The 22,582-nt window shown below is 42.3% G+C and overlaps 1 protein-coding gene across 3 annotated transcripts in view; it reads right to left on the bottom strand.

The window, feature by feature from the left end:
• PLPPR5 (phospholipid phosphatase related 5) overlaps positions 1 to 22,582 on the bottom strand; it is a 91,703-nt gene that overhangs the window by 56,611 nt on the left and 12,510 nt on the right. For all 3 annotated transcript variants that reach the window (XM_041128091.1, XM_030033829.1, XM_030033830.2), the window contains exons 2-3: positions 12,966 to 13,098; positions 10,448 to 10,698 (exon numbers count right to left, since the gene is read on the bottom strand). In XM_041128091.1, coding sequence (XP_040984025.1) covers positions 10,448 to 10,698; positions 12,966 to 13,098 — 384 coding nt within the window. The remainder of the gene's footprint in view (positions 1 to 10,447; positions 10,699 to 12,965; positions 13,099 to 22,582) is intronic.

The raw sequence follows: 22,582 nt of genomic DNA, 5'->3' as shown, positions 1-22,582 counted from the left end.
AGGAATCTAATTAAAGAAATCTTTTCAATTAGTCAGCAGCAAGACCAACAGCAGAGATTTTGTATGTAAGGTCAAGGATCGATACAGTAGTTAGAATTAATTTTGCAGGCTGCACTTTCTCCTGCAACATCAGATCAGCGGTGAATCTTCTCTTGAAGAACTTCTGCTATTGCTTTTCCTTTTTCCTCAAATAAGATTTTAGTATGAAAAGATCTAAAGGTGATACCAGCAAGTAGACACTGACCGAGAGTCATATAAGGAGGTGGATGTTACCTGATCGTAAATACCAGTATTTACTGGATTTTCAGGAAAACACAAACATTTGACCTTCAGTCTTCAAGCTGCTGGAAGTGAAGACTTCAGAGAACCTCATAAGAAAACCTTTAATTGAAGTGGTTTTGAAAATATGTACTTGAAAGAGTCAGAATCATCACCATCACCAAAGACAAAGCTACCTGGGAGGTTTCTGACATGACTGTCTCAGGTCGTAATATAAGGAATAATCATAGTGTTGGCACTTAGCTTGTACTGGGAAAGCTCTCAAAAGTGTCATGTTGCAAGTCTGACTCATGTGAAATATGTCCTAAATCTAGTGCAAACAAAATCATTCCAAAACACGTAAGAGAAGAACAGGAATTGTATGTCAAGTGTAGGACAAAGTGGCCTCCTGAGGTATGCTGCAAGCTCTCCCTAGTCATCTTCTTTCAGCTATCTTTAGGCTCACCCACACAAACGTCTATGCATACAAACACACATGTAACAGGTCCCAGAGTCCCATTTTAGTTAGAGTGGATCTAGTCAATCAGGCTGGGTGCACCAGCCAGGAGGGAAGTTAATTTTCCTAGCTGATTTCATCAGCCTGGGGCCCAGGGATGCAGGTAGGAAGATCCCCTCTGTGCTTGCTGTTTAGGTCCTCCCTGAAGCAGATGGTCTGGGGGACTGACAAAGAGACAGACCAGTCCGTTAGCAGGCAGAGAAAAATGACTCATGAAGCGACAAGCAGAAAGAGGAAGGAATCACTGTACAGGCACCTATCCCAGGCAGCACTCCAAATATAAATTATCTCAATTTTGTTTTGTTTTGCTTCTATAATGTGCTATTGTTAAAGAAATAACCTTGAACTATTCACGTAATACAAGTAATGTTATAGAAGTTCCACCTGAGGAATGCACAACTTTCAATATTCATCATACCTATAAGAAAAGAGATACTCGGAGATCAAAAAGCTGAAAGAGTAGTAGGCTATAGTGGACGGTAGTCTCTAACCAGGTTCAATGTTTAGTTAGAATCCTGTCTGACAATCTAGAAGTTCTTTAGCTTCCTTGATTAATAATTATTGGGTCAAATTATTTCAAACCACAGAGCAAACCACAGTCATATTCTCAAATCACCTGGGCCTTTCTGCAACTGCCACTGAAGACTTTTTTAGTGCTTTTGAAGCCTCCTCCAGCTTTCTGCAGAAGTTTTGCAGTAATTATTGATGAACCTAGACAAAAATTGGCTTTCAATGTCAGGGGTCTGGGTTGGCAAAAGGAAGAGAAACCTCTAGAAGTGCTGGACCTTACTATTAAGTTTCCCACTATGAGCTCCCCACAGCTGTAACTCTAAACAACTGGAGAAGGTAAGAGGGAACCTTCAATGTACCAGGACTGTAACATCCACCCAAATATTAATTAAAGCTGATTCAGTCTACAGACATTGTTACCATGAGCAACTGAATTGTAACGAAGAACTGACTGACAAGAAATATCTAGAGGTCTTTAGAAAAATCCCTGGATCAAATGTAATGTTATTTTACTATCCAGCCTGAAAGTAACTAATAGACCCAATATATGAAGCCCATGATGTATGCTGTACAATCAGTATCAAGGGATACCTTTACTTGCTGCACCAGATACTGAAAAGAAATTCCACTTTCCTAACGTGGCCCCTGAAAAGCATCCAAAAGAATCCTTTAATTCTTCAATTTCCTTACAAAAAATGGACAACAAAGCCGATTCAATAAGGTTGCTCTGCTACTCCTTTTCTTCCTGAACACTCCTTAAAGCATATCAAAGAGAGGCCTGTCATGCCTCTACCAGCTGCCCACTGAGCAGGAGCCAAACAGGCACTTCAAGACGAAGGACAGGTGAGATGAGGCCTACACCTAAAGACTGGATCAAGGAGTGACACTGAGGAGAATGCCACCATGTTGCCAGAACTGTGACCCAGACTGCCTTGCTGTCTTTTTCCCAGTGACTTATAAACCAAGTAAACAGCAAAGATGATACAGCAGAATGCGAGGAGCAAGAACCTTGCAGAAAAGATGATCACGGGCCGAACAAAAGCTCAACAGAGATGAAAAAATTATTTGTCAGCTTTACCTGCTAGCCCTGCCTGAGGCCATAGTTGAGGCCGAGGGTTCACAGTACAAAGCAACAAAAGCAACCTACAGACCTAAGGGCTATGTCAATTATCAAGACATTAAACATGCTCCTCGACCATCACAAATCCAAAACAAGTCTGAAATGTATGCAGTAACACCAAGTTCAAACACTACCCTACAGACAGGTTGGCTGCCAACTGCTCTTGTCCAACGCAATAAGAATAAAACAACGAAAAAGCCAAATTTTATAGAATGAATTAAAATTTGTCTTAAACTACAACTGGGAATGACCAATCCCCTAGGTCTGCAGCACCAAAGGACAACTGTTAGTCGTAAGTCTCATATTTAAATCCATGGGAACAGACTGACTAAATCTTCATGTATCACTTTGAAATCCTACCAAAAAAAAAGACTCCTGACTTCTCATTTTTGTGTCTCAGTTGTGGAAAAAACCCAAGTATGTGCATACTTGGCTGCTTCAAAAATATACTTCTAATTGTCTGGGCTGTGTCAGCTTACACATATCAAAACGTGGCTTATACAATTATATTCTACTTAATAAACTTGCAGCGTTTGCCTTAATACCTATGTTAGCAGATGTTGTTCCAGCTGATAAAGGGTGAATTGCAATGTTGATAAGAAATGAAAGCAGATGCAGTCAACTTTCAGTCAGCGGCGAGGCCAGCAGCGGCAGCGGTGTAAGCGGGCGGCTAAGCGCCAGCTTGAGGCGGACGGGGAGGTTCCCGAGGCCCGGGAGGTTCCCGAGGCCCGGGAGCCCCGGGGAGGAGCGGAGGGACCCGCCCGGAGCCGGCGGCTCTCGCCAGAGAGGCGGGCGCGGCGTGGGCGTTGCCGGGGCAACCGCGGGAGATTTGAACGGCCCTGAGGAGCGCGGCGACCAGGGCGTGGCGCGGCAGAAAGGGCGCGCCGCAGGCAGGGCGCAGTCCCCCCCTTCCCAGCTGGAGAAGGCTACTCAGGTGGTGGGTGTCAGCCCAGAGGGAGACCCAGGTATGGTTGCCACTCGGGTGAAAGCCATTGTTAGGAAAAATGTGGCGACGCAGACAGAGGTCCCATGTAAACGTGCAGCTGTCCAGGTCTCTGGCTGCAGGGAGTGCCTGACTCTATCAGAAATGATGGAGGGCAGCGGGGACACCTCTTGTGTGAGGTGTGACCGGGTGAGTGATCTGCTCAGCCTGGTGGTAGAGCTGGAGGAGGAAGCGGAAAGGTTGAGGAGTATCAGGGAGCGTGAGAGGGAGATCGATTGGTGGGCCCGCACCCTGCCATCCCTGAGGCAGAGGCAGCAGACGGAGGCTCCGCAAGAAGCGGAGGACCCCCTGCCCTCTTGCCATCAGGCAGGAGGGGACCTAAGAGGTGGAGGGGAATGGATACAGGTCCCTGCTCGGGGAGGCAGGCGAATCCCCTCCCGCTCTCCCTCACCTTCCCGGTTGCCCCTACACAACAGGTATGGGGCTCTGGAACTTGAGGACCAGGCCAGTGAAGATCAGGCTGTAGATGAAGGCCTATCCAGGGGGGTGCCTAGGCTGAGTCAGGCAGCCCCATGCATTCTGAAAGCATCTGTTAAGAGAAAAAAGAAGGTAATTGTCGTAGGTGATTCCCTTCTGAGGGGGACAGAGGGCCCAATATGCAGACCTGACCCATCCCACGGGGAAGTCTGCTGCCTCCCTGGGGCCCGGCTAAAAGACATTACCAGGAAGCTCCCTGGTCTGGTTCGGACCTCTGATTATTACCCATTGCTGGTTGTGCAGGTTGGCAGTGATGAGATTGCAGAGAGAAATCCAAAGGCAATCAATCAAAAGGGATTTCAGGGCACTGGGACGATGAGTAGAAGGATCGGGAGCACAGGTAGTGTTTTCCTCAATGCCTTCGGTGGCAGGGAAATACACTGAAAGGAACAGGAAAACACACCTGGTTAATACGTGGCTCAGAGGCTGGTGCCACAGGTGGAATTGTGGGTTTTTTGATCACGGGGAGGTTTACACAGCACCGGGCTTGCTAGCGACAGATGGTGTCCAGCTGTCTCAAAGGGGTAAGAGACTCCTTGCTCAGGAGATGGCAGGGCTCATAGAAAGGGCTTTAAACTAGGTCCGAAGGGGGTAAGGGATAAAACTAGGTGCGCCAGAGATGAGCCTGGGGGCAGCGTGCCGATGTTAGGGGTGGATTCGATAACCCAGCTCAAATGCATCTATGCCAACGCACGCAGCATGGGCGATAAAGAGGAGGAGCTGGAAGGCATCGAGCAGCAGGATAGATATGACATAGTCGCCATCATGGAAGCATGGTGGGACGACTCCCATGACTGGAGTGCTGCAGTGGATGGCTACAAGCTCTTCAGAAGGGATAGGCAAGGAAGGAGAGGTGGTGGGGTGGCTCTCTGTGTTAGGGAATGTTTTGACTGTATAGAGCTACACAATTCTGATGACAAGGTGGCGTGCTTATGGGTGAGGATGAGAGGGGAAGCCAATAAGACAGATAGTGTGCTGGGAGTCTGTTATAGACCGCCCGACCAGGTTGAAGAGACGGATGAATTGTTCTACAAGCGGCTGGCAGTAGTCTCAGAATCGTGTGCCCTTGTCCTCGTGGGGGACTTTAACTTTCCAGATATCTGCTGGAAATACAACACAGCAGTGAGTAAACAATCTAGGAGGTTCCTGGAGTGTGTGGAAGATGATAACTTCTTGACACAGCTGGTGGGTGAGCCAACCAGGGGAGGAGCCTTGCTAGACCTACTGTTTATAAACAGGGAAGGACTGGTGGGAGGTGTGATGGTCGGAGGCCGTCTTGGACTTAGCGACCATGAAATGATAGAATTTTCAGTTCTTGGTGAGGCAAGGAAGGTGGTCAGCAAAACCACCACTATGGACTTCCGGAGGGCAAACTTTGGCCTTTCAGGACACTGGTTGAGAGAGTCCCTTGGGAGACAGTCCTGAAGGGCAAAGGGGTCCAGGAGGGATGGACATTCTTTAAGAAGGAAATCTTAATGGCTCAGGACCAGGCTATTCCCATGTGCCACAAGTCGAACCGCCAAGGAAAACGACCCGCCTGGCTGAACAGGGAGCTTTTGCTAGGACTCAAGAAAAAAAGGAGAGTTTATCATCTCTGGAGGAAAGGGCGGGCAACTTGGGAGGAGTACAGGGATCTTGTTAGACCATACAGAGAGAAAATTAGAAAGGCAAAAGCTCAGCTAGAACTAAATCTGGCCACTATTGTAAGGGACAACAAAAAATGTTTTTACAAATATGTTAACAGTAAAAAGAATCCCAAGGAGAATATCTTTCCTTTAATGGATACAGAAGGGAACGTAGCAACCAGTGATGAGGAAAAGGCTGAGGTACTTAATGCCTTCTTTGCCTCAGTCTTTAATAGTGAGTCCAGTCATCCTCAGGGTACTCCACCCCTTGAGCTGGAACGTAAGGATGAAGAGCACAACATACCCCCCTTAATCCAGGAGGAATTAGTTAGGGACCTGCTTCGCCATCTGGACACTCAGAAATCTACGGGACCTGATGGGATCCATCCAAGAGTACTGAGGGAGCTGGCGGAGGTCCTTGCCAACCCACCCTCTATCATCTATCAGCGATCCTGGTCAACAGGGGAGGTCCCAGAGGACTGGAGGCTTGCCAATGTGACTCCCATTTATAAGAAGGGTCGGAGGGAGGATCCAGGGAACTACAGGCCTGTCAGCCTGACCTCGGTACTGGGGAAGATTATGGAACGGTTTGTCTTGAGAGCACTCACATGGCAAGTCCAGGATAAGAAGGGGATCAGGCCCAGTCAGCATGGGTTTACGAAAGGCAGGTCCTGCTTGACCAACCTGATCTCCTTCTGTGACCATGTGACCCGCCTAGTGGATGAGGAAAAGGCTGTGGATGTTATCTTCCTTGACTTCAGCAAGGCGTTTGACACTGTCTCTCATGGCATACTCCTTGAGAAACTGGCATCTCGTGGCTTGGATAAGTGTACTCTTCACTGGGTGAAAAACTGGCTGGATGGCCGAGCCCAGAGGGTTGTTGTGAATGGAGTTAAATCCAGTTGGCGGCGGGTCACAAGTGGTGTTCCCCAGGGCTCGGTGTTGGGCCCCATTCTGTTTAATATCTTTATCGATGATTTGGATGAGGGGATTGAGTGCACCCTCAGCAAGTTTGCAGACAACACCAAGTTGGGGGGAATGGTTGATCTGCTTGAGGGTAGGGAGGCTCTACAGAGGGATCTGGACAGGCTGGATCGATGGGCTGAGGCCAATTGTATGAAGTTCAACAAGGCCAAGTGCCGGGTCCTGCACTTCGGTCACGGCAACCCCATGCAGCGCTGCAGGCTTGGGGAAGAGTGGCTGGAAAGCTGCCCGGCGGAGAAAGACCTGGGGGTGCTGGTTGACAGCTGGCTGGATATGAGCCAGCAGTGTGCCCAGGTGGCCAAGAAGGCCAACGGCATCCTGGCCTCTATCAGAAATAGTGTGGCCAGCAGGAGCAGGGAGGTGATTGTTCCCCTGTACTCGGCACTGGTGAGGCTGCACCTCGAGTACTGTGTTCAGTTTTGGGCCCCTCACTACAGGAAAGACATCGAGTTGCTGGAGCGTGTTCAGAGAAGGGCAACCAAGTTGGTGAGGTGCCTGGAGCACAAGTCTTATGAGGAGTGGCTGAGGGAACTGGGGCTGTTTAGTCTAGAAAAGAGGAGGCTGAGGGGAGACCTTATCGCTCTCTACAACTACCTGAAGGGGGGTTGTAGTGAGGTGGGTGTTGGTCTCTTCTGTCAGGTGGCTGGAGATAGGACAAGAGGAAATGGCCTCAAGTTGAGGCAAGGCAGATTTAGGTTAGATATTAGGAAAAATTTTTTTACTGAGAGGGTTGTCAAACGTTGGAATAGGCTGCCCAGGGAAGTGGTTGGGTCACCATCCCTGGAGGTATTCAAAAAGCGAGTGGACGGGGTACTTCAGGACATGGTTTAGTGGGCATGGTTGATGGTTGGACTCGATGATCTTGAAGGTCTTTTCCAGCCTAAATGATTCTATGATTCTATTAACCCAACTCAAGCGAAAACAAAAGATCTAAGACAGTTGAGCAGACACCTAAGGAGAAATCCAGGTAGCAGCCAGCTTGGTTAGCGATTTTGGAACAGATTTACAGTAGTTCATTTTGAAGACTCTGGTACCCTGGGAAAAATAAACCTAAAAGTCTGAACAGATAATACATCCTTGAAAGTGTGTTTGGAGCAGGGTAGAGAAAACACCTAACCATAGTGCTGCCATTCAACGTTTCCATTTCTAAGCCTTTCTTGATAGGTACTGACAGAAAGTAATGGAGGCAAACATTACAGAGAGGTCCAAGTATTAGCAATACAATTGTTTGAAAAAGACTGTACTTTCAGCAGGAGGGGAATTCTGAGTTACCATAGCAGCCACCCACTCTCAAAAGAGGGGAAGGGGAAAAAAGGAAGACTCAAGAACCTAGATGAAAAAAGAAGCTATTGTTAACAAGACAATATGCACAGATGCTAGGTGATAAGGACATGTCTGCACTTAAATGGAATGAGATAGGGGAATTATTAGGTAAAGGATAGGCTTTGTTTTTAAACAGGTTGATCAGGGAAATCGGCAAGCCTGACATTGTTTACTTTGACCCCTCAGAGAGCAAGGACTCTGGATCAGCTTGTTGCCTGTTGATGTCTTTAAGCTGGTTTGGTTTTGTGCACAGCTGGCTGAAGTGTCCAGGGAGGATTCTGTAACAATCTCTCCCTCTCTCCCAAATATTTCTGCTAACCAAAAAGAAAGCACATTTTCCAGAGATTATATGCTCATGATATACTAGCTGAGTAACATATGGAGGTCTTTATGTCCATGCTCTCAATAACTGTTGTACCACAGCTCATACAAAGACTAGGCTGCTGTTTAAATCTTCTACTCCAGTGAATAGCAATGAGAAAGCTGTTATTCAGGGCCAACTATCCTGATAAACATCATGACAGTGTAAGGACACAACCCCAAATATTGGAACGTTGCATTTCTTTCCCTGGTGTGTAATAAACAGTATTTTTATTTGCAACCATGCAACAGGATTAAAAAAAAAAAAAAAAAAAAGAAGAAAAGAAAAAGAAAGACTGCCAATATTGCATCAAGGACCTAAATTTGCAGGCTACAACTCAGCTGATACATCATAGCAATTCACTTTATTAGGCAGCTTATAAGAATTCAGAAATCCTGAGAGGAGTTTACAGTGCTTTAGTTAAATGATGACAGTGTCATGCATCATGCAGCAATACAGTAATGACATAGGATATATTCATTTCTGCAGTTACTGAAAGATTATAAAGTCATGAAACAGATCACAGAAGTTTTAATGTTGCTAACTGTAAACTGACCACAGACAACATAAGGTTTGCATAAAGTACTCTTGCTCATGTCAAAAGCCACTGACACTAGGTATTAGACCTTAATAATATCTACTTTTTGTTTTTAAAATGTATTAATACTATTTTCCTTCCTGCTTTGCAGTAGCTGAACAGTTGGTTTCCTTTAGTTACTGTGACTCATGGCAACAGTGGAAATCCAACTTTACAGATGGATGAGAAAAATAGGAGCAATTAAAATGAAGAATGCTGAATATTTTCTAAAATAGCTTGCGCCAAATTTAGAGGTACGTTTCAGTGAAGCAAAGCCTTAGATATCTCCCCAAATAAAGACAATACTATTAAGAGTTATAGTTGCCTCAAGTTAGAATAGAATTTTATTGCTCATCTCTTATTTGCAGATAACACTTGCCTGTACTGATGATCCACGTCTCTTAAACAGACATTGCTCACAAGGAACTTTTGGTAAATGTTACTGTCAGTGTTGCAGATTTTAAGCAACTGGTTCTAAAACCATATTCAGAAGCATGGAGTTGGCACACTGTCTATGGATGGGGCTGGAATCTCTTCCATGTTGGCAAATACCAGTTTCCAGATCAATCAGGAATTAAAGTCAGCTCATTAAATATATGCTCAAAAGCAATACACACTCACACACATATATATGCACACATACATACACACACATGTATAGGCAGGCCACTGTAAAAATACTGAGGGAATTTAAGGGATGACTCCTGCAATGATCACAGAAGCACATACACACTTGCCTAGTTCCCACTGACACTATATGAGGGCAGCCCTGGGCCCATCCAAAGGGCTACAAAGGACTGTGATTACTAGCACAGGTCAGGTAAAAGACTCTCATAGGGCATGTGCTAGGGACAACTTTACTAAGAACAAGATGTGCTTCTGCTTAAGACTAGAACAATGTGCACTCCAAACTAAGCCAGGGAGTACTGCACAGAGTTACTTGAGTGAGATTCATTAGTCACTCTGCCTCTTACCTGCCTCCCCACGCTTTTCAATAGCCTCTAGAACAGCTCTGATGCCAGGCAGTAAACACCAGTTTTTATCCCAGCCCTGCTCATCACTCCCTTTATCAGAGAGAGGGAAGAAAAGCAGGACTGTCTTGTAGCCGACTGTATTGCAGAACAAGAGCCAAACTGACTTTGCATGAGCACTGAGGTACCTATAAATACCAATTCTGGTACCTAAAGACATGCACAGATCTCAGAAAACCTGCAGAGATCAGACACTTACATATGCCCACTCTTCTGCTTCACCCCACCAAAGAATACGGACATGTGCAATTCCATTAATCTGTACTGTGTTAAAACATGGAGAGGAACCACTACCAGTCACAGGCAATCCCCACCCTTATTCTTTACCACCCAAAAAAGCCTCTTCCCACATTCTCTGGAAATGGGCAAAAAATAAACCAAGAACCTGGTTATCCTAAATCTATAACCCTTTTTGAAAAACTTGCCCTCTCTCAGCACTGCCTTAGCTTTCGAGGCTCAGAGAACCACTACATCTGTAACTGTCAGAATTAAGTCCAATGAATCAAATTCTCAAAGGCCTCACAGTAACCCATAGAGGGTTTACATATATAAAATCAGCCAATAGTTGTCTTATCTTCTCCCCATTCCTCCCTCCTCCCCTCACAGCATGAGCCATTTGCTCTCAAAAATATAGTGACATTAAATAGTACAATATACTTACAGCCAGATACATAGCTGCATACACGCTTAGTGCTGCTTCTTTGGATGGGAATGTCTTTCTGGCTTTCATGATAAGATCTGGATTTCCAGTACAGGCATGTACGCTACTGATGAATTGTGTATACTGTTTACATCCAAGTGCTGTATAGTTGGGTTTACAAAGTGCAAGAAAATGTGGTGCAAGATTCCCTGTTACTACTTGTCCAGCATTTACAAAGATGTCCGTAGCAAACAGTCCAAATGCGTAAATTCCTAAAGAGGGAAACAAAGAGTTAAATATCCTGACAATTTCACTCCAGGGCTAAACAATATTATAGTATTTATCATAGTAACATACCAGCTCCTTCCATTTAAGAACATGAAAAACCCTCACGTGTATTGTACCCTAAAGATCCTGGCTCGCGCTGGAGATGATACTTTCCTACAGAACCGCAGCAGCAACACTGCAATGTACCCACACACCTGATCTCTCTGGATCCTTTGGAGGAGCACGCTCACCTCTTGTGCAAGTAGCCCGCTCTCCTAGGCCCCCTAGCCATGAATCTCCACTGTTTGAGGTAGCTAGCTATACTGGTACCTACCTTTTGCCTATGTTCACTAAACAGAAGTGACAGAGGCAAATTCTTCACCCTATAAATCTGCTTGAGAACAAAGAAGTCAGGCCCTGATGGAGAAGTAACTTGAAAAGTCGTAACACATACTGGACAAACATTTTCTTTTCCCTTGCAGCTATAAAGAAGCTGAAGTACTGAATAATTCAATATTGCCACGCACGAGTTGTCTTCATCTGCCTGCTACTGGGTACATCTCTTAGCATGGCATATTAATTGCAATATCAACACAGGAGCTAAAGATCTATATATCTGAGGAGCTACTTATGCTAAAGAGTTTTTTTTATCAGACATATCAGCAAAGCATTAAACATGTGTACTCATTCATTAGAATGGAAATTCATGTATCTGATTACTCAAGAGAAAACAGATTTTTGCTATTCTGAGGTCCCTTTCTATCATTTTGGAAGCAGAAAATGAGCTCTGGAAGGAAATGCAAACACAGCACCCTGACTAGGAGGCAAAGCCAGCAGGTGCGTGTTCAAATTCCACCTGAGCTACAGATTTCCTCCTGCATTTCCATGGGCAAATCACCTTACCTTTTCCATACTTCAATTCACTGTGAATATAGCTTGAGTTCTGGCAGTTGGCAGCTCCCAGCTTCATGGGGCACCATGAGGACTTTAATGGATGTACACCACAGCAGGCACGATCCCACAGAAACATGTGCATTTCTAAGGGTCTGTTTTTTCCCTCAGCAAAGCTAGAGGACCAAGGACAATTTCTGGGATCCTGGCTGGTCAGCAATGTCACACTAACGTTAATTCACCCTGAGCTGCTAGACACTGGTGAGCAGCGGATTGTCCCTAGCCAAGTCACTGCACAGAAGGGCCCTTTCAGCAAGCCCTAAGGGTATACGCTGCCCCAACATAGGTGGCTACATCACTTTGTGTGAGCATAGGGGCCTTCCCTCCCAATTTATTTTTTTTTGATTCTGTGAGCAAGGAGGGCCCACCAAGTGGGAAAGAAACACCGGCACTGATTACACACAGAGCAAGTGGAGCAGGAGGAGCTCTTCATCATCACTCCCCACCTCCTCTGGACCTATGCAAGACAGTCCCATTCTTAATGACTTTTAGCACTCCAGTGTGACAGTGAGCAATCACACTGTCATAAGGCAGGCATGGCTGTTACACAAACACTGCAAATACAGACACAGCTGCACATCCCCTCCCTCCCCCTGCAACTGGGGCATGCAGGAGGATTAGCTGCCCCAAGGCTTCACTCCTCTAGCTGTTTCTCTTAGATACAACTGTGAGTGAGAAGCAAACAACAGAATTGAGCCCTGCTATGGCATCCCTGCACGTATTAAAAAGCAGCATCTGGGAATATTCAATAGACATTTTGAGTGGTGCTACTTCTCCTTCCAAACACATTTACAAAGAACTAAGTAGAAAGGATGACATCTCGTATCTACTAAAGTCAAAGGGGGAGTTAACAGCTGACTTCAATGGAGCATGAATTTTGTACAGTTTTCTACTAGAGACTGTATATAATACAATCTCCAGGCTAAGAAAGTACCTAAACTGGCTTGGTTTCAAACACACATTTATATCCCAATGTCTTCAACTTCGGCTGCTATGTGTGTGCGTAACCAAAAGAAAACTATCAACTATAGATATGGCACAAAGGTATCTCCTTTCTCCACCCTATTCCAGGCCTGCTGGTTGTTTTTCCCCCTTGTGGTCCCAATTTTTTCTGTTTTTACTGCTGTTTCTGCAACTATTTTTTTATCCAAACTTGCAGGAAGCTTCATTTGCTACCCAAAAGGGGAGAACTCACTGCACCCAAGTTAAGACTACACATGCAATGTTGTATGGTTATCTGAATATTTTTCCCAGGTCAAAATTAAGACATAATTGATCACTCTCACCATTCAGAAAATGAAAGCATTAATTTTGTTCATACCAAGGAATCTGATGGTCCTGCGCACCAGTGGATTTATATAACAACAGTCTCCACTTAATATTGTTTTTTCTTGGTTTTCAAAATCCTTTGTAGCTAACTGTAGACAAAACACTGCAGTTTCTCCAACGATAATCTTAGGGAAGGAGAAAAAAGGGGAGAGAAATGGTACATCAGATTACAGCAAGTAAAATATACTAATATTACAGAGATGGCTATCTCATCTTAAGGAAACAAGACCAAACCAGCACAAAAGACAACATAACTGAACCAAGTTCTGTACGTTAATCTTCTTATTAGGGAAGTATGCTTTATGGCTTCCTTTATTTGCATTAAAAGAGAATAAACTTCTATAACCAGGACTTGGAATTCACATAATATAACCTAGTTTTCAGGATGAAGGAGAAAGAAATCTATTAGTTCAAGAACAACAGATCGCAGAACACACAGGATGTGGACCAAAGTAAAGGCCTAATCCTGGAAGATGCTGAACATTTCAGTTCCCACGTGGCTTTCACTGACACTCAGCACTTCACAGGGTTGAGCTCTAAATTTTGGACCATAGTCGGGGAGAAAAAAAAGAAGAAAAAGAAAAAAAAAAATCACAACAGAGCTCCTGTTCACATCAGAGGATTGGTTTGCCAGGAGGTACTTAACAAGGTTTGATTCATATTTTGTCAGCTAAGTTTATCAAGTCTGGCTTCAGCTTTGTTCCTCATGCTTGAACAAAGTGTCACCACTGATATTTTAACATTAAGCATGGCCTATTTCATGTTCATTACACCAAAATGAATAAAGTTCTCGCGTCTATAGATCATTCACATTACAGTTGGCAAAAATTAAAAATAATCACAAATAAAAAAAGAAAAATACAGATTTTTTGAACGTAAAATATTCCCTCTAAAATGTGTATTTACCTGTACAGCAAAACACGACCTTTAATTTACTCATAACAACTATGGTACTGAGACTTAATAGCCAAAGCCAAGCCTTAAGTGTGTGTCTATCTAAACCTATGATACTGAAGCTTTACGGCAGGTAGCACAGGTATGATCAAGAAGAGCAGAACAGAAGGGTCAAATACTGACCACTCTATTTCAATTTTGATTCACTGTGGGACTTAAAGGCAAGGCTCTTCCACTCTTCTATATGAAAAGCAGTAAAGCTTACTGATAGGTACATCACACTTTGATAAATAGGGATGAAGACCAGCAAACTGAAGTCTTAATACTACACAAGTACAAGAAATAATGCCATCAAATCTGATTCATTGTCCAGGTTTTTCTAAACCTTTGACCTAACAGGAAATTATAAACCTTTTCATATATCCCAATAGGTCTGAACAGTTCTACAGACAGCACCAGCTACAAAAAAAACCCTATGGGTGATGGCTCATAAGCACAGTTTGTTGCCAATAGGAAGAATGCAATTAATGACCTTCCTTAGTTATTTGTAGATCTACAAAGATGACTGGGCTAAACTGTGACACACAGAGGAGGAAAGTGCTTCTTATAAATAATGTGGCACAAATAACAAAAATAACTGTGGTGGCAAGCCTGTAAAAAGCAAAATTCAGTTTGTCACAGAAACAGTCATCATCTATTACTTTAGACTAGCTTCAGATCCTAGTGGAATTTTTAGATGAAACAGAAATTTCAATACACGAACTTACAAGTATCCTCTCTCTACTTTGATGCAATCAAATTTTCAGCATACTGAAGTACAATTCCTTCATCTATAATTAACAAATGATCGGTACGCATATGAAATGTAACTCAACCTTGAATTCAAGGTCATCAAAATTATGACAACAATAAGGAGAATTCAGCCCAATGACCCCTACAGCTCTCATGAAACAAACAAACCAACCAACCAACCAACCAGTTTTAATATGATTCATAAAGGTGAGAACTGAAACACTAAGATTCTTACTGTGAGTCACAGTAATCCCCTTCTTTCCTCTGGAATAATGAAACATCAAGGACTAGACAACTTGCACACGGTCAGATTCTGCACTTAACTAATTTTTTTTTTCCAAACTCAATAAATATCAGTAAAATTATTGCAGATTTCCAAACTCCAGGAAAAAGCATAATCCAGCACAAGGGGAGCATTTGTGGTACATGATGCTCAACCTTTTGCAAGAACACAAAGAGAAAGAGTGCCAGCATGCTCAACTCTCCAACTCTGAGCAGTCTCTGAATCTGCCGATCTAGGAATACAGGCTCTTCTTTTTGGTTGGTAAGGAAGCTGGGGTTAGCAAATGGGAGAACTGCTCATTCAGTTATAGGAAAGGAGACCTTTACTTCCAGCAACCTGTCTTCATCAGCTGCATCTAGGTCCTTGCTGCTGGCAACAATTTTTCCTTGTTAAATTCCCTGTATTTGATGGCGACCTGGATGAAGAAAACCCTCTGCTCCAAGAATAGCAGAGCAGTGTTCAAGTGCTTAGCTGAACAAAAGTACTCTCTTAGAGTGGGTACGTAGGTGCAAGGGTCAGAACAATACAGAACTCAGCTAAAGACAAAACTTTTGCTATACTAGGCCTAATGCTCTATCCTCAGAAGTAAACAGAGTGGGGTATGCCATTGAGCACAACAGGCATTCATCTCTATGCTTCTGTGGCTTTACTTTGATAGAATTCTTCTGGAATTTGGCAATAAATACAGGTTCTGTATTTTTCTGTACTGGCAGCTCAGCTAAAGTTGTTCTCCTTCCTCCATCCTTCAGCACAAGCACTGCTCATCTCAATAATCAGCGTACTGACGTGTCCATTTCCTTCAGAAATGGAAGGAAAATCTTTTTCAATCTCAGTAAATCCCAGGAGAGATTCCATTTCCCAGTGCAATTCCTTCCCCTTCTTCTCTCCGGCACCGCTGGCAATAATCAGCTCTACAGGGTAAAGGAAAGGGAGGGCAATTTCCCCCTTGCCTTTTACCATAATATGCATGCTTGGTATATTCCAGGAAGGAACGATTTCTGTATTCCCTCTGGCACAGGGAACCGCCATTACCCCTTCCACTGCAGACCCGAGTGGCAACCAGTCAACAAATGACATTTAATACAACAGAATAACTTGTGTGCTTCTTGGCTAAGTCTTGGGGCAAAAAGTCTTTGGAATATTCCAAAACTGACAGTGAAGGATTGCAATGGAGAATCTGAAAGCTCTGACAACATAAACTTTTGGACAGAACTACATAAGTTCAGGTATAGAAATATAATTTGCAATGAAAAAAGTGAGGGTATTAGAAATATCTTTTACTTTATTCTATCTAACAGGGTCATACTACTTTAGACCACTGTAGAGATTTCCTAAAGAATGATATATATTAAAATTCTTAGCTCACTCATACGTTAACAGCTGTTAAAAGCAGAGGCCATCCCTGAGAAAACCTTTTGACATATAATTACAGCATGTAAAGTATAAGGAAAAGAACAATTTTCACCTGAAGACTAACAATACAAAGTGCAAGCTTTCCGGTATTCTAAAGAACATATATAAAAATAATTTTCACAGTCCTTAGGTAAAAATGCAGTGTACGTAACTGTTACAAGAAGGAGCAAGACAAGAAATGATCGCCCTACAGGCATCAGCCTAAGCCCTGACAGGCAGTGATCAGGTCCTTGTTCTACTACAGCTTCCCTCTGTAACCGCAGGGAAGGCCCTTAGTCCTGGTTCACAATATAAAGCATAATAGCAACAATACAAAAATCACCCTACATAAAGATATTTAATACATACTTCATAACTAACATTTAGATAATCCTTTCTTTTTATGGAAGCATGGAAAAGAAATATTAACCCAGCAAAATCTAAATTACAGGAAAATTTCTCGTAACCATCTCCATGGCAATCATATCCTGTCTGCGATTTGGCAACCCATTTGACAGCCAGGAACTGAGTTTGGAAGGGGTGAGACCTAAAACTAATATTTCTTCTTGTTTCACCTCTTAGCTCCTAACTAATTTATTAGCTGACTGATTTTCATGGTGGTTTTGTACTCGTAATATATTTATTGCCAACCACCCAATACCTGTCCCCTTTCCTTGTTTTCTGCACAGGATACTTACAGCATTTAGCACACATTCCCTACACTGATTCCTTCCTCCCAAATAAGTTCTGGTTTTTTCTGTATTAGTCATTTTTCTGAATCCAGGCAAGCTGTTCCTAGTTTTAGCACTGCATATCAATTTAGAAATCTAATTTGTCCTTCCCAAAAATCACCCATCCAGTATATTCTTAACTTGGTTCTAAATTCTGAGCTCTTTTTCAACCTGAAATGTCAAACCTGATTCATTACAAATATTAGAGCTAGAGCAGCTCTGACCTTGTTAATTTTCCAGTAAACTGACTTCATAAACAAACTTCCCCTAGTGTCACGTATGGTTTACAACAGCCAGCACCTATATAAATAAAGGACCTTAAATCTGCACTTCTGAAATACTAATGCGGTTTATTTTATGGACTACCTTCTCATATATGACGTAACTTCCTATAAAAACCCAGAATCAAGAATTAAACATTCATTTGTATGACAAGATATCTGAGGGTATATTAATGCATTTAAACAAGATAAATCCTGAAATTTAAGGTTGATAATCTCTGTTTGGGATTAGGAAAGAAATTTCTGTGTACACATTCATAGATCTTTCCAGCTAACACCTACTTTAGGGTATACAAATGTTCATGAAATATTTCATATGGGCCAGGGAACACAGTAGAATACACGATTCCCTCTCTGCCAATTCTTAGGGTTATGCTGTAGCTACAGCAACCGCTCAGATAGATGAGTAACACTGAAAAGCAATTATTGCATTAAAAAGACCACTAAATATTCATCCATGTTCTCAACTTCTCAAGTTAAGAATGGTTGACAATACTGTGCACTGTAATTTCTCTTCTGATTTCTTTTCATTCATTGTATTTCTCTCATTTAGGCATGATTTGAACACTAACCAAGGCTTCTGTGAGACCATCTTCAAGAAATAACATGGCAAGGGATTGTCCCTTTGGGGAATGAGCATCTCAGGCAGTCCACCGCACTGCTCTTCTCTCTAGAATGAACTTCCTCATAGTTTCTTATCAGGCAGGAAGGGAAGCTAGGAACAGGAGCTAAAAATCTTGGGGATGATCTCTGTATCTCTAGGCAAATTGTTATCATTTAAGTTGCATGGCCTCCCCATTCATTTCATTTATGGGTTCCCACTTAAAAAGTGTGGGGTAGATTTCTTTTAAAATTATGGCTTTCATAGGCTTTGTTGTTCCTGTTCTTTATCTTTTCTTCTTAACTTTTAGCAAGAACACGGGCTATTTCTGGCCCATTTCCTCTTTAAAAATGCCATCAACATACCACAGAGCATAGTGGTCTCTAGAGTTTGGAAACTAGCAGCATAAACCTCAGTCTTTAGCGATGCTGTAGATAAGCTCCACTCTCTGCTTTAAGCTAAAATTGCTGTGCAAGGTGACAGCCCTGGCAGGAAAAGCAGCAACAGTATTTCCAGCAGTAGCAATTTCAAGTTCATTATGCAGAGTTTTCCCTTGCGGCCATTTTCTTTGTGTTTTTCTTGTTCTCATTGCTTCTTGCTTGCTTAAACTGACAGCAAATGTCCTGGTTGATTTTCACAGAAGTACATTTTCTATAGTAAAAAAAGACCAATAGTTTTAAGGAAAAGGAACGAAATAAATCCTAGATAAATCTGTCTGCTATTGATTAAATATAAAGAATGCCCCCTTGCATTCAGCATGGAGATACAGGACCATACTGCATAGAAGCTTCTGAAGGTCTGGAGAAAAGATGTGGAAAGAAAATTGCTTTTCTAGAGAAAGATGTGGAAAAAACCACTCAGCCTTTTTTCCCAGTAAATTTTGTTTTAACAATATGTACTCTCAATTTTTTGAGACAAATATCAAAATTTTAGTAGAGTTCTTGGTATATATTTGATCATGGCCATTTAGAAAAGAAAAATAGCAGTATAAGATTATATATCTAATAGTCAAATATTATCTGCTTTACTTATTTTTCTGTAGTGCAGAGTATGGCTATACACTCCTAAACACTAACATGACTTCTGACAGGGACAAACATTCTTTACTGCTTTTTGTAATACATTGTACACATAGTCAGTATGTAATAATGGTAAAGGTTGCTCACTTCATGAAGACTTTATTGCTGTTTGAAAGCATGAGGCGCATAATAACCAAGCATTTATAACCAGGGAGCTTCAAGTGAACCCCATGAGCACATAATCACAGAAACATGGACAATTTCATCATTCACTGAACTATATTCACTCCTTTATCATATGACAGAAAAAAATGAAATATTTTTAAGTACAGTGTCTCTAAAAGCTTCTTCCCCCTGCCCCCCATTCTTTTTCTTTTTTTTTTTTTTTTCCTAACTGAGCAATTGATCATGTATGCAAATGGCATCTCCTCTAGAGCATGCTGTGCTAACCAACAGGCAAAGCCTCTGCGCAGCAGCACACTGTCACCAGGGCTGGAATAGCACAATGCCGGAGTGAAGTTTGGTTACGTAAAAGATCATTTTGAGAAACAGTTACCAGGACCCCGCTATTCTGAGTGTAACTAAGAGAAGGACCTTGTGCTATCACCACATAGGCCCAGTCTTGGTGCATGACAGCAGGTCCTGCATTTGATGCTCCTCAACAGAAGCAGAAGGGCAAGCAAGCAGCCCCAGAGGGCACGCTGGCCCTGCTGGGCTCCATCTTGACAGGAACATTTGCTCCGCATTCGGCCTGCTTTACTCACTGCACTTGGCATTACATCCCCTACTCATGTCTACTGAAGCGTTTATATCGCTGTGAGGTAAGAGTATCCAGCTGCTCTGCACTGCAGTTCTCTGGGGGATTAGAAATGGCCAGGACACTACGAAAACAAGCTCAATAATGCTAACATGGCAGTCTGGGGGCCAAATAAGTGTCTGGCAACCAGCTCCAAAACTATCTAACTGCTGGCTGTCCTGGTTTTGGCTGGGATAGAATTTATTTTCTTCCTAGTAGCTGGTATAATGTTGTGTTTTGGATTTAGTATGAGAGTAATGTTGGTAACACACTGATGGTTTTAGTTGTTGCTAAGTAGCATTTAGACCAAGTCAAGGATTTTTCAGCTTCTCATGCCCAGCCAGCAAGAAGGCTGGCGGGGCATGAGCAGTTGGGAGAGGACACAGCCAGGACAGCTGACCCAAACTGGCCAAAGGGGTATTCCATACCATGTGATGTCATGCCCAGTATGTAAACTGGGGGGAATTGGCCAGGAGGTGCTGATCACTGCTTGGGAACTGACTGGGCATTGGTCAGCGAGTGGTAAGCAATCGCATTGTGCATCACTTGTTTTGTATATTTTAATTGTTCTATTATTATCATTGTCATTTTATTATTATATCATCACCATTATTATTTTCTTCCTTTTCTGTCCTATTAAACTGTTCTTATCTCAACTTACAAGTTTTAGTGGGTTTTTTTTTTTTATTCTCTCCCCCATCCCACTGGGTGGGGGGGCAGTGAGTGAGTGGCTGCGTGGTGCTTAGTTTCCAGCTGGGGTTAAACCATGACATTGCTGGCCCAGTTTCACAATACCAAGACAAGTATTCTTGGTGAACACATTCCAAGAGGTAGTAGATAACAGACTTCGGTGAGAACTCTTGCCCATGCACCGAGCTTTTCTAATTTTAAAAAATAACACCAAAAAGCTAGAAAAAAATATTAATCTACAGAAAATTCTCAACATCTAAAAACCCTAGTAATTTTGATCTGAAAATGGTACAGGGAAGAAAAAACAATTAATTCAAAACAGCCTTCTAGAAGCATCAATTCACATTTCAAAAGGTAAAGTTATTTCGGGCTGAAATATTCTAGATAAGGTTTTTATAATAGGGAATTCATACAGGTTTAAGTTGTTCTCATTTTCTTTTTATAGAAATGAGGATGCCATTATCCAAAGTTTCCAGTCTGCACACTTCACTCTACAAACACACCTCGTTAGGAAGTTGGGTTGTAACATAACCAGATAGCAACTAATTTTAGTCTCCGGATCCCCGAGTGATACTTGGAAAAGGTTGTTGTTACATATAATTATTTCTTTAGGGATTTTGAAAAGGAACTTTACATCAAATTTTTTCTTTTTTCAAAGCTTCAACCTTTAAAATACCATATTCTTTGTGAAGGAAAAACAAAATGTTCAAAGCCCTACCATTCATCTTCCCTGTTAGAGGATGAATTCCATAGAGCATGTTCAGCTCTGCACTCAGCTGTATCAAGGAAGTTGTCTATTGGACTTCAAGTGACACATGTGAAAAAGACCGTGGTTCCTTATGGCCTAGCCTTGGTAAATCCCTTTGTTTCTTGCCTGTCCAAGAAAACAGTACTTTGTTCTGTCTGTTTAGAGAGATTGGTTTCTTAACCCTTCTGTGCATGTTGAAAACTTTATTCCTTGATGAGCACAATACCAATGCTTATGATAGCCGTATCAATGATCATTTCCAACAGCGATGTTACTTGACACTTTAAACCTTAGGTGACCTACACAACTTCACTTTTCTACCCAGGATGAACGTTCAATTGCAAAATTCAACATAAACGGTCTTTCATCCCTGTTTGAATAAAAACTGATCACATAAAAGGCATCTCTTAAAGATTCTGGTCACAAAGTAGTGGTTTTGCAGTCAGTATATGGCTGGAGCCAACTGTTCTCAGAGGAAGGAGAATATCTGAATTTCCTGCTTTTCACACTGTCTTACTTCTGTCTCGCTTCTACTCAAGGCCAGCCACATTTTGCAGATACATTATTCCTGAGATTAGTTCAAGGAAAGCCACTTTCTCTGAAATGCTGTCATCAAACAACTGAAACTGAAGGACCAAACACTGTACCAGCATAATCACCCTGTATTTTACTACAACTAAGAAAAACAGGCTGCAGGTATGATTAATACCTGTAAGATTCCACAAAAATTGTTTTCTGGATTTTTGTGGCAAAATATGTGTGTCTGTAAAACATACACATGTAATTGTTTTTTACTTATGTTTGTTACTGTCAATTAGTATTTGATTCATAATGATAAATTTCAGTGGACAGCTCAGTAAAACAATTCTACATTTTTTTATTAAAAACTATACTCACAATAAAATAGCTTTCTTTGAAAGCACATAACTAGCTCCACTGCTATTATAATGGCCTCTGTATAAGCAACTCTTCCTTTACAATTATCTTAGGCTACAGTATAATCGCCAACCCACCAAATATGTTAAGGTCATTATCTTTTTCCAGCTGAAATCAAAGGTAACATCCCCACTAAATTCAACAGGGACTGGATTAGTCATGAAAACTTATGGCACTCTAGATTAAGAGCAATACTTCAGCCAAAGGGGGGAAATGGATCTTAGCTATGAATGCCATCCCAGGAAGATAGTAAAACAAAACCAGGAAGCCAAGCCAATTTTACAGGGGAGTAGTACTAAATATTTGGGAAAGAGGTTTAACAGGTCCGATAAATCAGAAAGAAAAGTTCAAAAATGTAATGCCCACTCCTGAGCATATTACCTTAAAGTCATTCTTCTCATATGATACTTTATAGTCTTCACACTGTGAGCATTACTGCAAAGGAT

Source organism: Aquila chrysaetos, chromosome 12 (genome assembly GCF_900496995.4).
Source record: "Aquila chrysaetos chrysaetos chromosome 12, bAquChr1.4, whole genome shotgun sequence".
Classification (NCBI taxonomy): Eukaryota; Metazoa; Chordata; class Aves; order Accipitriformes; family Accipitridae; genus Aquila; species Aquila chrysaetos.
Note: the sequence above shows the minus strand (reverse complement) of the source record. Positions and strands in the feature narration are given on the sequence as shown.